General features: G+C 35.6%; 3 protein-coding genes across 3 annotated transcripts; 1 reads left to right on the forward strand and 2 right to left on the reverse strand.

Moving 5' to 3' along the window:
* Positions 1-3,569: 3,569 nt before the first annotated feature.
* On the forward strand, positions 3,570-7,999 carry LOC108812152 (inactive protein kinase SELMODRAFT_444075). Its single transcript, XM_018584327.2, has 11 exons — positions 3,570-3,825; positions 4,264-4,460; positions 4,575-5,042; positions 5,150-5,316; positions 5,420-5,514; positions 5,616-6,649; positions 6,718-6,878; positions 6,959-7,035; positions 7,111-7,258; positions 7,331-7,480; positions 7,557-7,999. Exons 3-11 carry the CDS (start codon positions 4,859-4,861, stop codon positions 7,788-7,790), a joined length of 2,250 nt encoding a protein of 749 aa, XP_018439829.2. The 5' UTR covers positions 3,570-3,825; positions 4,264-4,460; positions 4,575-4,858; the 3' UTR covers positions 7,791-7,999.
* Positions 8,000-9,530: 1,531 nt separating this feature from the next.
* Positions 9,531-10,446, reverse strand: LOC108809440 (PRA1 family protein F3-like). The gene has a single exon (XM_018581579.2). The coding sequence runs from the start codon at positions 10,378-10,380 to the stop codon at positions 9,739-9,741; it is 642 nt and encodes a 213-aa protein (XP_018437081.1). The 5' UTR covers positions 10,381-10,446; the 3' UTR covers positions 9,531-9,738.
* A 2,329-nt stretch (positions 10,447-12,775) lies between these two features.
* LOC130496491 (PRA1 family protein F3-like) lies at positions 12,776-13,705 on the reverse strand. Its single transcript, XM_056988582.1, has one exon. It carries the CDS (start codon positions 13,502-13,504, stop codon positions 12,872-12,874), a length of 633 nt encoding a protein of 210 aa, XP_056844562.1. The 5' UTR covers positions 13,505-13,705; the 3' UTR covers positions 12,776-12,871.
* Positions 13,706-13,751: the final 46 nt, after the last annotated feature.

A 13,751-nucleotide genomic window follows, 5' to 3' on the forward strand; every position in this document is an offset into this window, starting at 1 on the left:
ATGGAAGATAACAAACTAAATCTCACATTGGAGAATTATACAAATTTTTTTTTTGACATACAAAAAGTGTTTAATATATAAAGAGAAGTCAAACTCTAATTAGTACGAGTTATTTTGGGATGAAAATCAAAAGTAAATCCATGCGGATTTGCTATTAAGACCAAAGTGAATAATATATAAGTTCGCACAATTCTAACAATTGGTATCAGAGCGGTTTGACGAAAAATCTGCAAAAAAAACCAAAGTATCATTCGAGAGATGAACGGTACCCATCGAGATATAATTGGGAAGTATGTGTGACAGAAAATGTGAGATAACAAATTAAGTCACACATTAGAAAATTAGACAAATAATGTATAATATATAAAGAGAAGTCTATCTCTAATTAGTACGATATTTTTTGGAATGAAAACCAAAAGTAAATTCATGCGGGCTTGTTATTAAAGCTCAAAATAGACATAGAATTGAACATAGACTCACACAATTCCAACAAAATGTATCCAATGCAATTTTTTTTTCTCGGACTTAAAGAACCCATTAGTAAAATTAACATACAACCTCGGAAAGAAAACAGACGGTTTTAATGACGGAAGATAATTCATTGTATAAGTGTCGTTATACAGTTGAAGAATCCATATTGCTTGAATGTTTTTGTGTGGGGCGCTACCAATCTACCATAACATATGTTAAACTTAGGGTCATTGCCTATAAAACTATTGATGTAGGACCGATTAATTAAGTGTACGTAGTAAAGAATACGACCAAACAATGCCCTATGAAAACGTGCATGTAATTTCTTAATAAAAAGTGCCCCGCACGATGTATACTCAATTTCAGATTTACCCATAATACAAATAATCGCTATGTCATTAGGAAAAATATCACCGCACGAACCGAAGTATCAAACTTCCGGGACTTATATTTTACGGTAATATAAAAAGACGTCGAGGACTCGAGGAACAGGAGACGATGTACAGCTTTGAAACGTGGATATTACAGGCTGTTCTATATTTTTATAAAATTCAAATTTGTTAGTTTAAAACGTTAAAAAGTACAAAACATAAATGTTTTTTTACTATGAAATGGAATAAAACCGGTGACTAATTAACACGAGATTAATAAAGTTAATTGTCTTTGCGCACATCATACATGCTCAATTGCTCATGCCGGCACCTACCCCAAGCTAAAAAAGAGTCATCAAACCTTGTGTTTCTGTATATATCTTCTTGCTTCTTAAGAATTCTTAATTCATGAGTTATCAATTACGTATAATAGTTGTTGACCAAAGTAACATTAATATATGTATTATATGTGGGTGGTAGTGTGACAGGAGGAGACTGATTGAAGCAGTGACGGCATTGGCATGAACGATTAACAAAATTAATCCTCTCAGTAGATGTCAAAAAAAAAAAACTAATCCTCTCAACTAATCAATACACTAATCATATATTCAAACAATAAACTGAATATTGAAATATCTTGTCAAATGCATTTGGAGTCCGTAAAGGCATTTAACATGTTCCCACCCACAAATCATTAGAATGCTAAAATTATAATCATTTTTTTAGATATATCGCGGGATCATGCGTAGTGGAAGTTTGTATGTTATAGAGGAGGACCACATGATCTGAAGATTTTTAATTTATTTGAAAATTTTGTAAGAAGGAAAATAGTGAAATTAGGTAGATAATGATTAGAGAGATGGTGTGGCTTGGACGGACCCACGATGGTTTACTACATGACACCCAAGCCCTGAACTACCTGTAATTGTGCTATGTTCTATACTCACACATAGGCTGGACCATTTGGTCCATTTCCTCTTTATTTTGTGGCTTACACATTAGTATTAAGTTTTTTTTTTTGAAACATAGTATTAGGTTTTATTTAACTTACTTGATTTCTAGTTAATCCGACCTGATTAATTCCCCTTTAATTTGAATTCATGCAAAGCCATTAACGGATCTTCTTTCTTAAGGAACTTGTTTTGTTCTTTTTAAAAAGAAAAAAGATTGCTTCGTTTAGTTTTTTTTTGTAACTTAACTTCGTTTAGTTTTGAACGGTTTGTTTATAATGATATAGTATTGTATCTTATGATCGACGTAATTAATTATATACTATTTTCTAATGAAACTTCCGAAATTTTAATTAGAGTGTCGGCTGTGTCTACGTTCAATTCGTTTTCCGAGGTTTTGTTTGTCAGCTTGAGGGTATTAAGGAGATCTAAAGATATACAAGGCTACAAAATGTTAAATTCAAACTAAAGAGTTGTTATATGTGTATTATAGTATATACTAACTTCTTCTGATAAAGGAGAAAAGGGATATAGAACCAAAATAAGTATCTTCAAGTTCAAGCAATTTCCGAACTAAGCAATCTCAAATTCATGTTATTAGTTACAGATTTTCTTATCAATATCTTGAATATATAAATGATAGAAAATTGTATTTTTATTACTTAAGTGGTCCCTTTCTAGTGATGTTTTTAAGTTGATACAACTTTGGCTTTTTGTTTTTATATATAAAGATAAATTATTACAAGTAAAACAAGTTTTAGAAATAAACAAATGGTGATTAGTTTATGACTCTAAACCCCCACAGAAAAAGAAGCTTAATCTATTTTCATTTACAGAATCGGAGTTTTTTTTTTTTACTTTTTGAGATTGTAAGCCTTTCATTCAAATTGGGACCAATAAAGATCTAAAGACTTCCCAAAAGGCTAAAACTAATTGGGACCAAATTATGTGGAAAGACCAAATGCAACGGCCTCTTATGAGATTTTAAAAGACTTAAATAATATCTATAACCAAATTGAATTAGAAGAACAATCATCTAACCAGTTGAATTAATAAAGTAGAAAAATCATATTATTGGTGACGTTTCAAAATTCTACATTTTTATTATCGTTTTAGTTTGAGATTGGTATTTTATTGAGAAGAGTCAATAAAATACTACTCCCTTTCTCTTTGTTACTTTATTTTTTTCGTTCCAAAAGTGTCATTTTACCATTGTAATGCAATTTACATTTATTTTCAGTTCAATATTAATTATAAATGCATTAATTTTATAAATAAATTTATTTATTTAAAATGCTCTTGGTTAAATAGATTATATTAATGAAAATATAAATGTATTTCAATTATTTTTTTAATATGTATGAAGATATCCAAGTGAAACTCTGTGTGAAACGGAGGAAGTATTGTTTTAGTTATGATGCTAGAATTTCATTTCCCATATGCAGCACTTTGCCTAACCAGGAACTAGTAAACCTACAAAAAATGAACTATTTAAAAGGTAACTAGTACTTTGACCCAAAAGATAGGTAACTAGTACAATTGGATATGATAACCAATGTTTGGGTTTCTTTAAACTTGTAGTTGAAATCATTCAAAATTTCAAACTAGAAAATATGAGTATATAAGATTACTTATTTCAAAAAGGCAAAACATATATTATTTTTTTTGTGTGAAATCATGGAAAAAAGTGAGCAAGCATTGGAAATGAGACAATACTATATAATATAGTAACAAAGCAGAGAGTTTTATAAATAGTTGTAACTAGAAAGATACGAGTAACTTTGTTGTTACTAGAGAAGAGTCACATAGCAAACATAAGTAAGAGAGACGACTAGCTTTAGCCAGAGAAGGGAAAAAAAAAGCCCATTTAAAATTAAAATCTGTGATCGCATATATATATTTCTTGTTTGGATCTCCAGCAAGCATCTGTATATTGTGTTCTGTGAAAGCCGTGATTTGATAGTGAAAGAAGAGAAGAAGGTTGAAGACAGACGAAATCAATTCAATTGGCGAAACCAATGCTTCTTCTTCTGGTAATATCATTTTCCCTCCACCTAAACGGTTTGTTGTCTTCTTCCTTCTCGTCTGGTCTCACTCTCCCTTTTTTCACTTATTTGGTTTAATCGTTTTCACGGCAGTGAAATTCATGAGACTCAAACTATTTATTTTCTTCCGTTAATGTTATTATAATCTTTTCCTCTGGCAGTTTGCGATAAATAATTATATATATAAACTGTCTATTATTAATTGCAATGGTTTGGTTTGTTTATTGTTGAATCGCTGGGGAAATTCTCATTCTCATTTTCATGGAATTAGTTTTCTAAATCTCTAGTTAAACGTTGAGGTTTTAATCTCCTCCATCCCTTGTCTCTCTTCAGAGCTTCTCTCTTTGATTCTTCAGTTACGGTCTTCCCGTTTTTCAATATCGTTTCTTTTTTAATTTAAAACTCTTTTTTTTGTGTATTCTGCAGGTGGAAGTTTGAAATTAGGACATCTTTTTGAGTGAGGAATCTTGTCTGCTGAAGAGGATTTCAGCTCTTTTTTTTTGCTCCTTTTGTTGTTGTCAGATCCAAAAAAAAAAACTCAAAGAAGATTTGACTCACTGATTTGACAAAAAAAGAGTAGAAGATTCCTTGGTAGTGATTGGATTTGGATTCTGAGTGGAGAGGTATCTATTTGCTTTATTTGCTTTTCCAGAACAACCAAATTATTATTAGTTTTTGTTTTCTTGGGGGAGATTCTTGAATCTTTTTTTTTTCCTGTGTACTGTGTTCTTTTCAAGTTTCATGTGATTCATTGGAAGAGGGAGAAGAAGAAACAAGTCTGTCAGTTTTGTACTCATCTGCAATTAATAATCATCAAGGGAGAGAGTCTTTGCTTCTTGTCTTGATCTCCACCTTGGTGGGGTGGGGGGCATCAGCTAAATAATGCAAACCTAAAAGTCCTCCTGGCTTCTTCTTCTTCTTCTTACTATCTTGTCATCTCTCCAACATTAAAGTACAAGTTCCTCTGAGGATCGTGTTGTAAAGAGATAACCAAAAAGAGGCTTCAAGAAAGTTTTCTTAAATGAGTCGTCTACAGAAGCAGCGAGGGAAGCCTGTTGTAGTATCTGATGGAGCTGAAAAGGTTATTGTTGCTGTTAAAGCCTCTAGAGAGATTCCCAAGACTGCTTTGATTTGGGCTTTGACTCATGTTGCTCAGCCTGGTGATTGCATCACCCTCATTGTTGTTGTCCCTTCTCAAAACTCCGGTACCTCCTTTTCTTCCCCTACTTTGGTCTGCTCTGATCTGTATGTTGATTGATCTTTTTTTGTTGTCGCTGGTCTCTCATTCATTTACTTTCTGATGAATTTGTAGGAAGAAAACTTTGGGGTTTCACTAAGAGCTTCCCTATGTTTGCTGGGGATTGTGCTAGTGGTCATCGGAAATCACATTCTGAAGCACTTCCAGAGATCAAGAGTGATCTCACTGACACTTGTTCACAGATGATTCTCCAGCTTCATGATGTCTATGATCCAAATAAGGTTTTGCTCTCTACTCAGACATATTGGAGCTATGATGATGATTACATGAAAGCATCACATGTCTCTCATATTTTTTTTGTTTTTGTTTTTGTGATTGCTTTAGATAAATGTCAAGATTAAGATTGTTTCTGGATCTCCCTGCGGAGCAGTTGCTGCTGAGGCTAAGAAAGCGCAAGCAAACTGGGTAGTACTAGACAAGTAATAATAATCTCTTCCCTTAATATGAGTAATGATGTTTCAACAGTTATATATTTACTTTCACCAACTCACACCCTGTTGCTGTGTTGTTTGTTTTACAGGCACCTCAAGAACGAAGAGAAACGGTGTATGGACGAATTGCAATGCAACATTGTGGTGATGAAGCGTTCTCAGGCGAAGGTTCTGCGCCTAAACTTGGTTGGATCACCTAAGAAAGGTGCTGAGAAAGAGTCTCCTCTACCAATCAGACCTCAAGCAGCATCTGAAAAACACAAAAGCAACGCAAAAGGTTTGTCAGATTCCGACAGAGGACTACCAGTAACTCCAACCAGCAGCCCTGAGCTGGGGACACCATTCACAAGCACAGAAGCTGGTACTACTTCATCAGTGTCCAGCTCTGACCCGGGAACTTCACCGTTTTTCACTTTGGGGATGAGTGGATACATGAAGAAAGATGGAGCACTGGTCATCAAGGAGAACGATGACTCCGGCTCTGAAACAGAGAGTGAAAGCCAATCATTAGCGTCGACTAGTAAGAGATTCCAGCCATGGATATCAGAGTACATCGGCACACATCGCCATTCATCTCTAGACGCTGAGGAAAGCCTATGGAAAAATGAAGACAGAGCTCAAATATCCACCACAAAGGCTTTGCTTGAGAAGTTCACTAAACTAGACGTAGAAGCTGGACTGTCATCTAGTCGAAGGATGGAGCTTGAGTTCGGTGGAAGCGTGAGAGACGCAATATCACTCTCTCGAAACGCTCCTCCTGGCCCGCCTCCACTCTGCTCTATCTGCCAGCACAAGGCGCCAGTGTTTGGGAAACCTCCAAGGCTGTTTTCGTATGCCGAGTTAGAGATTGCAACGGGTGGGTTCTCGCAGGCTAACTTCTTGGCTGAGGGTGGATATGGATCTGTTCACCGTGGTGTGCTACCGGAAGGTCAGGTGGTTGCAGTAAAGCAACATAAGCTAGCAAGTTCTCAGGGAGATGTAGAGTTTTGCTCTGAAGTGGAAGTTCTCAGCTGTGCTCAGCATAGAAACGTTGTTATGCTGATTGGTTTCTGCATTGAAGACAGTAGACGGCTCTTGGTCTATGAGTACATATGCAATGGTTCACTTGACTCCCACCTATACGGTAATGTTGCCTTCAAAATTTACATTTGAGCTCTTAGTGGTTAGCTCAGTATCAAGCTTCTTATACAGGTCGACAAAGGGAAACACTGGAATGGCCAGCACGGCAAAAGATCGCTGTTGGAGCTGCAAGAGGTCTAAGGTATCTTCATGAAGAGTGCAGAGTTGGCTGTATTGTCCATAGAGACATGCGTCCTAACAACATCCTCATCACTCATGATAATGAGCCATTGGTATATATATATAAATGGTCTTTGCTTGTTCAGTGTAACAACACGTGTTGTCTCATATGCTCTTTGGACCTATCTATTAGGTTGGAGATTTTGGTCTAGCGAGATGGCAGCCTGATGGGGAACTTGGTGTAGAGACACGAGTGATAGGAACATTCGGGTAAGGGATCAACTAAACTGTAACTTGAACAACTTTTCTGTTGCTAAAGGAATGAAATATTTGGTGGGTGTGTAGCTATTTAGCTCCAGAGTATGCTGAGAGCGGGCAGATAACAGAAAAGGCGGATGTCTACTCGTTTGGGGTTGTTCTAGCTGAGCTAGTCACTGGACGCAAAGCCATTGATATTACCAGGCCTAAAGGCCAGCAGTGCCTCACTGAATGGGTAAATGAGTTCACATATCTATCTTAAAACTCTCAGCAAAGCAATAGTACTGATGCTGGTTTGTGATCTCAGGCGCGTCCGCTACTGGAAGATTATGCGGTGGATGAACTTATCGATCCGAGGCTTGGGGACCGTTTTGTAGAAAGTGAGGTCATTTGTATGCTTCATGCAGCTTCGTTGTGTATACGTAGAGACCCTCATTTGAGGCCACGCATGTCTCAGGTAAAATCACAAGTAACCAACCACTATTCAGTTCAGAATGTTTCAAATACTAAAAACTGTCTGGTCGATAATGAAGGTGTTGCGTATACTGGAAGGAGATATGATAGTGGATGGGAACTACGGATCAACTCCAGGTTCAGACGCAGGCAACAGAAGTGGGCGGTTCTGGGCGGAACATTACAGCGGTCAGATAACGAAAGATGGGTATGGGTCGGGTAGGTTCAGTGAAAGGGTGTCTGTTGAAACGCCAAGACTAGCTTTACGGGAGAGGGAAAGAGGTCAGAGATTCGAACTGAACAAGCAATACTAAGATGGGTAAAATCACATAACTGTGTCTTTAAGAAAAGTTCAATTGTGTTAGGGGGTATTGAGGAAAGTCTCCCCTGTTTTGTTTTCAGTGATGTGGTCCAAAGCTGGCAAGAAAGCTTTTTCTGACCCTTTTTGTTTGTATAGTGGGTAAGTTGCAAAAGAAAAGTTACCAAATATCAAGGAATTTGAATTTTTTTTTGGTAAAAGAAATTATTTAAAAAGAACAAAACAACAAGAGGCTTTTTCTTCTTTTGAAATTGAATTATTGGTTTTGAAAGAATTGTTCTGCAGTGTGGACAGAGTAGGAACATGAGAAAACAAAAAAAAAACAGTGAGGGATTTTTCCTAACTCACACGACATTGGTAGTCTTTGCAAATGTAATAATGATGCATGAGAGAGAAGGCAGATATGATGAATCTGACTTGCCTGTCAATACAGTTATGCATTGGGTCCTGAATCCTGATGTAGCATTGATTAAATGACGCTCGGTGGACCCATGACAAGATCTAAAAGACAAGAACTTCTAAATCTTAACATAAGATTCTAGAGATGTAGATAGTAAAAAATATATACACAAATGTCTTCAGATGTCAGCATAGAAGATCCTTTATGACTAGTAGGTAGAGATTTAATTAAGAAAATACATCTCTCATTTGCCTATGATCTCTTTTCTACTGTTTTCTCATCTTGGATCTTGCATATCTTTGGAAGAACCAAGAACCAGAGCATGACACTGGGTTAGGTCTGATAGCCACGAGTGTAATAATCTAACAATGATATATAACATTGTAATTGAAAAATGTAAGAATTTAAAAAAAACTACTCTTACTCTATATGCATGTCGCCTTGGTCAGAAGGCGGAAAGAGGTTGCCTTGAAGACCGTTCATGACATCTGTATCTTGTTAGATTTCCTGTTACCGGGGTGAGAGTAAGTACATATATCTATGTAATTTTGGTCTTATGATCTCTGTAAGGCAAAGATGATGATACCATATGTTAAGAAATATACAAATTGAACAAGTTTAAGCCGTTGCATACTATTTATTACCTACCAAGTAGTTTAAATGTTTGATTTGTTTTGTTTTTTTGTGCTTGCACTAGCTGATGGTGCTTTCCATCTGGATCAGAGTACGCATCTCTGTATAAGTTAGCAAGGGAAATCAATATACTAGAATCTGGATTCCTCATCTAACTTTCACCATGAGGACTACAAAATGAAGCTTTTAAATGGATTATTCCATTATCCTTATCCTTTGGAGAAGAGCTACAACTTCCAGGTTCCTGCGCCTCATTAGGATCGCTTTTTCCCTACATGTATCAAAAGATGGTCGTCCTAATATTTAGATGGTTCCTTGTTTCTGTTATTGATCACAACATAAGCCCCACTTCCTGCAAGACTTAAAACGGTTTTATTTCTAGATATCGACAGAGTTAAGTATATATATATACCTGGCCTTTATTTATTTCTTTATAGAGTTTGATACTTTTATATGTTGATGTCATACTCTGGAAACAATCAAAATACAATAAAATCAACCGATGAACGATCACCGGTAGATGAGGTAACGACATATTAATAATAAATAATAATTAAAAAAAAAAGATTTAAAGACATATTGCATGACCAAGTCGGCCAATGTGAAAATGGAACTTTTTCTATACTTTCAAGTTTCAATTCAACCAAAGACACGTAAACTGTTTTTAGTTTAATTAAATACTCCGTTGTTCAGTTTCAAAAAAAAAAAAATACTCCATTGTTTAATATCCCTTAAAATGGGTGACAAATCGGAAATTGCATGGTGTCCGGCGGGACAAAAGTTCGCCCGAAAAAAAAAAATGAAAAACAAAACAGGAGACGTTTGAATGCATATAAGTTTATACGCTCGGCCAATCAAATCATACGAAAACTCTAAACACGTGACGTTACATCCCTTAACGACCAAACCCTTATAAGCCAAAGCTCAAGTACAAATTAAAAAGAGCGAACAGGACATGGGAACGGAGAGAGTTCCGAGAAGCCTCAGTCATCGTCGCCGCCTCTACACTCAAGAATAGATCTTCCGTCTTCCTAACTACCGTATGGATCAAGATCGGAACATATACGATCACCAACGGCCAACCGTAGATCACGTCCCTCGCGTGGGTCACGACGAGAAGACCTATGGCTAACAAAATCAAGCAACTCTTGACGATCCGAATCATCCGGTCACTGATCTTACAACGGAACAACTCGATGGGCTCCACGTCGTCCTGGAGGAAATAAAGGAAGGTATAGACGGAAACCAACACGGTGAAAGCGATGAGCGAGAGCAGATGATTGATAAGACTAACGAAGATGGGTGCCAAGATGTTGATGGTAAAGAAGATCTCGTAGTTCGTGCGGAAGTGATTGTAGTTCGTCTTGAACCTGGAGGAAGCATCGGACAAGCCGTGAGGAAGCCCCATGGAGTGGATGTCGAACATCACTCCCCAAGGGCGACGTGGCATGGCGCACGTGGTACATTGGTTGTGGCTCGATAGGGATTCGACATCCACCACCGGTGACGGTGATGCATGAGCCGACGCTGGAATCGCGTTATAGTTTGTCATTGGTTATCGCGCGGAATATTTGAATAGAAGAAGAGTCAACGGAAAATAATGAGAAGACTATTTTTAATTTATAAACTGGGCACTATTATATATATGGAGTGGAGGTCCATTGACAAGTCAACGGAAAATAATGCAAACTAGGCACTGTTATATGTGGACTGGATCGGTCCACTGAATTAGGTGATGAACATTTCCATTTAGTCGTTTTTAATTTAACTGAATATAAGTATGTTTATGGAATAAAAAGATTAATTAGTTTTGTTGCGCATGTGATAATACTATTACAGCAGTGTACCGTGGGTGAGGGTTTGATTAATGTTAATGTCTGATAATTATAAAGTTAGGTTTTTGTGATTTGAGCAACACCGGCTTGTGTTTCAAAAAAAAAAAAAAAGAGCAACACCGGCTTATAGTATAAAGTTGGCTAATTCTTTTCGTAGATCGCTATGCAGGCATGAAGAACTACCAAATTTATTGCATTAATTATAACACACATAACTGATTGAACTCGTTTTTAGTTAAAACTATAACACATAATATTAATATTGTTATATTTTAGTTACATAAACCAAAAAGCTTTTCAAATTCGATTTTAATCTTATTAAATGATACCCCTTCTGTTTCTAAATAATAATATTTAAAAAAAAAATCCATAGACCATAAATTAATATTTTGATTATAAGTACATCATTTTACTCCAAATAAATTAATAAGATTCTAGATCAAATATTAGTTCAAGAAATTTATGTTTATCGTAAGTTTACACCTTTTATGATGAATTAATAAAAATACATCGAAAATATAACACATTTATCTTCATAAAACAAGAACAATAGATATTTTCATTTTTCTTATCAATACCATTAAATCAGAATCATTCCCAGTTTATGTCCTTAATAAATGTTTTAAAGTTTTCCAAAAATATCCTTAATGACATGAATAAACAAAAAAATCATTAATAGCATTGGTGTCTTTTGATTTTATGGGCATACTTCAACATTTAGATGGACTTACTAACTAATTAAATGGGTTATATTTTTATATAATCAAACTAAAGTTCCATAAATTTTTTAATATCAATACCATAAATTAAAGTCTGTAATAATTTTAATAAATTGATATTAGAGATTGAAATTTTGTAACTACACGGGATACGACTTAATCAAAAATATTATTGGCCAGTTTATATGTTTAGCAATATTTTATATAAATTATAAATCTTTAAAATTATATAATAGCCCAAATAAAAATTCCGGATAACAATGTTTTGAAAACTGACCCGAACACTGAACCGGACAATTTACCGGGTTACTGGGTCATTGAGTCGACTGCAGGTAAACCGCGGGTGAACCGCAAATTAATAAATGAATTAATTTTATTATATAATAATATATTAGCTAATAAAATTAAAAAAATAAAAATATATAAAACTAAAGTTACTACTTTCTAAATATCTTTAAAATATAAAATAATAGTTTGGATATGTATATATTTTATGTTTAATAAACATTTAGAATACTTAACTTAATTTTTTATATTTTTATTTTCATTTGATATACAACTAAAAAATTATCTACTGGTTCAACCGATGGTTCAACTGGTATCGGGTTTTGGGTTTTAGTGGGTTTGAGCGGGTTTTTGCGGGTTTTTAAATTTTGGGTTTTTTACAAAACCCAACCCGAATTTATTTTGGGTCACCGAGTTTTCCGGTTCAACCGCGGGTCCGGGTTGGATTTCAAAATACTGGATAAAACTATTGTTTAACTTATTTACAAACATAAAACGGCTGTGGCGCATTTTAAATTTTGTCATACTATACACATTATAACAAATCCGCATAATTGAAATTTGATCATGTCACAGTTTATATAATTAAAACGAAGAATTATCAATCTTTTATATTAAAAAAACAACAGAAAAAATATCCGCCCTGCGGATCAGAATCTAGGTTTAGTTTCAAGGATTAACAAAGGGTATTAGTAAACGTCACTTGTGCACAAAAAAAAAGTAAACGTCACTAACGCGTTTGTAAGTAGCAATGAGACACGGAGTCCCCAAGCCAGAGAGGTGACAATATTGACTTGTCCTACAGACCACAAGGCAAAAAGCTTAAGAAAATAAAACGGAGACTTCGCATTATTGATTCTAGACATTGATAATTGGGATTATTGGCCAAATAACCAAAAAAAAAATTAAATTTTTAGTAAGAGGTTAGAGAGAGAAAAAGAAAGAAAGTGTTTTTGGTTAGATAGTGGATTTGTGTTTTTAATGGTTATAGGAGCAAATTATAAATTAAGGTTTAATTTTATTTTCAGTAACAAATCAATTATTTTCTTATTTTGGTTAAATTTGTTCCAGAGTTAAATGCAAGAAACAATTCCTGAGTATTCGATAATACTAAACAAAAAAAGAGTTTATATAATAATTCATACATTATGTCAATCACACTGATAATTGTTTTGACAAATGGTAATTCTAAAGTCGTAACATATCACCCTAAACAAATCTGAAGAAACAGAGCGAGTATGAGACCCCGATTCCAATAAGACTCAGTCGTCGTCGTCGCCGCAGCCTCTTCATCCAAGAAGAGATCTTCGGTCTTCCTAACCACCGTATGGATCAATACCACAACACATCCGATCAACAACGGCCAACGGACGCTGTACGTCTCCTTGGTCGACCACAGGAGAGGGACAGCTAACAAAATTAAGCAAATCTTAACGATCAGAAACGTCCAATCGTTGATCTGATAGTGGAACAACTCGGCTGGCTCGTGGTATTGGAGGTTAAAGAAGAAGATATAGATTAAAACCAACACGGTGAAGGCGATGAGCGGGACTGGATGCTTGATAAGACTACTGTAGATGACTATCAAGTAGATGATGGAAATGAAGATACTGTAGTTCATCCGAAAGTAATTGTAGTTCGTTTTGATTCTTGAGGAAGCGTCGGAGACGCTGGGAGGAAGCCCCATGGCGTGGACGTCCAACATCACTCCCCAAGAACGACGGGGCATGGCGCGCGCGGCTTTCGTACGTTGGTTGTCGCTCGATAGAGACTCGACATCAGCCACCGGTGAAGGTGATGCATGAGACGACGTTGGAATCGCGCCATAGTTTGTCATTTATTATCGCGCGGAATATTTGACTAGAAGAAGAGTCAACGGAAAATAATGAAAGATTGTTTTGTGAATTTGTAAACTGGTCACTGTTTTATAGATATGGTGTGGAGGGACGACGGTCCATTGACGAGTCAAACGGAAAATAATGAATGAAACGAATGTTCTGATTTATAAACTGGGCATTCTTTATATTATATATAGACTAGAGTGGAGGTCTATTGAAATAGGTGATGACCATTTGCATATAACC

Source organism: Raphanus sativus, chromosome 6, assembly GCF_000801105.2.
Source record: "Raphanus sativus cultivar WK10039 chromosome 6, ASM80110v3, whole genome shotgun sequence".
In the NCBI taxonomy this organism is placed as follows: Eukaryota; Viridiplantae; Streptophyta; class Magnoliopsida; order Brassicales; family Brassicaceae; genus Raphanus; species Raphanus sativus.